At 44.5% G+C, this 1,417-nt stretch overlaps 1 protein-coding gene across 1 annotated transcript in view; it reads right to left on the bottom strand.

The window, feature by feature from the left end:
• The window catches only part of LOC102209921 (uncharacterized), a 3,661-nt gene extending 3,361 nt beyond the window's left edge, over positions 1-300 (bottom strand). The window contains exon 1 of the mRNA XM_005754108.1: positions 250-300. Coding sequence (XP_005754165.1) covers positions 250-300 — 51 coding nt within the window. The remainder of the gene's footprint in view (positions 1-249) is intronic.
• Between the last annotated feature and the right edge of the window lie 1,117 nt (positions 301-1,417).

The following is a 1,417-nucleotide window of genomic DNA, read 5'->3' as shown; positions in this document are numbered from 1 at the left end:
TTTCTTACTACCTGTAATTTATTGCAGATTACTTGTATTTGCTTAATTGTTTACTAAATGTTTGAGGTGTGAAATAAACCGCAATGGAGCAAAATATGGGTGTGTGTGGTTGGAGGATGTGTTTGTGCGTATGCGTGTGTGTGCACGCGCGAGAAAGGGGGGGGGTGCGAACATTTTTCTTGTAAAACAAAGGGGGCCTAGCAAAAAAAGTTTGGGAACCACTGATTTAAGTCAAACACAAAATCTCACCTTTGTTTCATATATTGTATGTCTGTGAAAGGTCTCAGTGATCCAGGTCATCTTAGTCTAAGTAGCTTGGAAAGAAAAGTGTCTGGACTTCTTTAAGTTGCTTTAAGACCTTTCACCTCTCATTCAAGAAGGTCAAATGGTGGAGAGTCCCAGATTTTAAGCCCTGTGGGAGTGTCCCCAAGAGGAACATGGACCCCCTATTTGTCCTCTACCTAATCACATGAGCAAAGGTGTGAAAATGGGTGTGGGTCACAATCAACCAAGGTTTCAGGTGAACCCACCATGAAAGCTAGCCACACCCTATCATGTGATTTACTGAGGTCAAATGGCCCAGGATGTAGGTGGGTGTTAAGGTGTCTGGAGAGGGATCTCAAAACTGGATTATAGATGGCAGAGAATTGGTGTTGTAAGCCACTAACCTTGTTCAAAGATGGCCGTTCCCAGAGGACATAGATGGCTTCTTTCACTCTTCTTTTAAACCATTTGTCTTCTCTTTCCAAAATGTGAACATTGGCATCCTTGAAAGAGTGACCTTTGTCCTTTAGGTGCAGATGAACAGCTGAGCCTTGTCCCGCCAAGGTGGCTCTTCTATGTTGTGCTATGTGGCTCTTCACCCTCCACATTTTCTGGAGCTTTTCTCTGAGCGCTTGGTACTTCTCCAGCTTCTTGTGTACATTCTTCCTGATGTTGCTGTCATTCGGTATCGCTATGTCTATCACTGTGGCCGTCTTACTCTGTCCAACACTACTATACAACCACTATACCTAAGATAATATAACTATATTTATACACACACACATAAGCACACTCGCGTGGCACAGAAAGGAATTGGCAAGAATATCAGAGGAGCGAAACACCAGTAGAACAGTCACCTGAGACTGCAAGGCTAGACGGACCAATCTGTGCATTGCCTGGATTGGTTACAACAGTGACTCCCAAAACTTTTTTTGCTGGACCCCCTTTGTTTTTACAAGAAAAATGTTCCCCTTTTCATACTGCGCCCCCTGCAATGGCTCTGTGCCCTAGGGGGCGGGCCCCACACTTTGGGAAGGTCTGGGTTACAAGAAGGATTATGAAATGCCTGGAATGCCTAGAACTGTACAAGATCAACAGGACCCTAAGAGCCTTCATCAGGAACTTAATGGGACTGTGGCATACAACACTAGAG

This window comes from Pundamilia nyererei, unplaced genomic scaffold (assembly GCF_000239375.1).
Source record: "Pundamilia nyererei isolate P.nyererei 1_Seehausen unplaced genomic scaffold, PunNye1.0 scaffold00508, whole genome shotgun sequence".
Taxonomy (NCBI): Eukaryota; Metazoa; Chordata; class Actinopteri; order Cichliformes; family Cichlidae; genus Pundamilia; species Pundamilia nyererei.
This window is presented reverse-complemented; position numbering and strand designations above follow the sequence as displayed.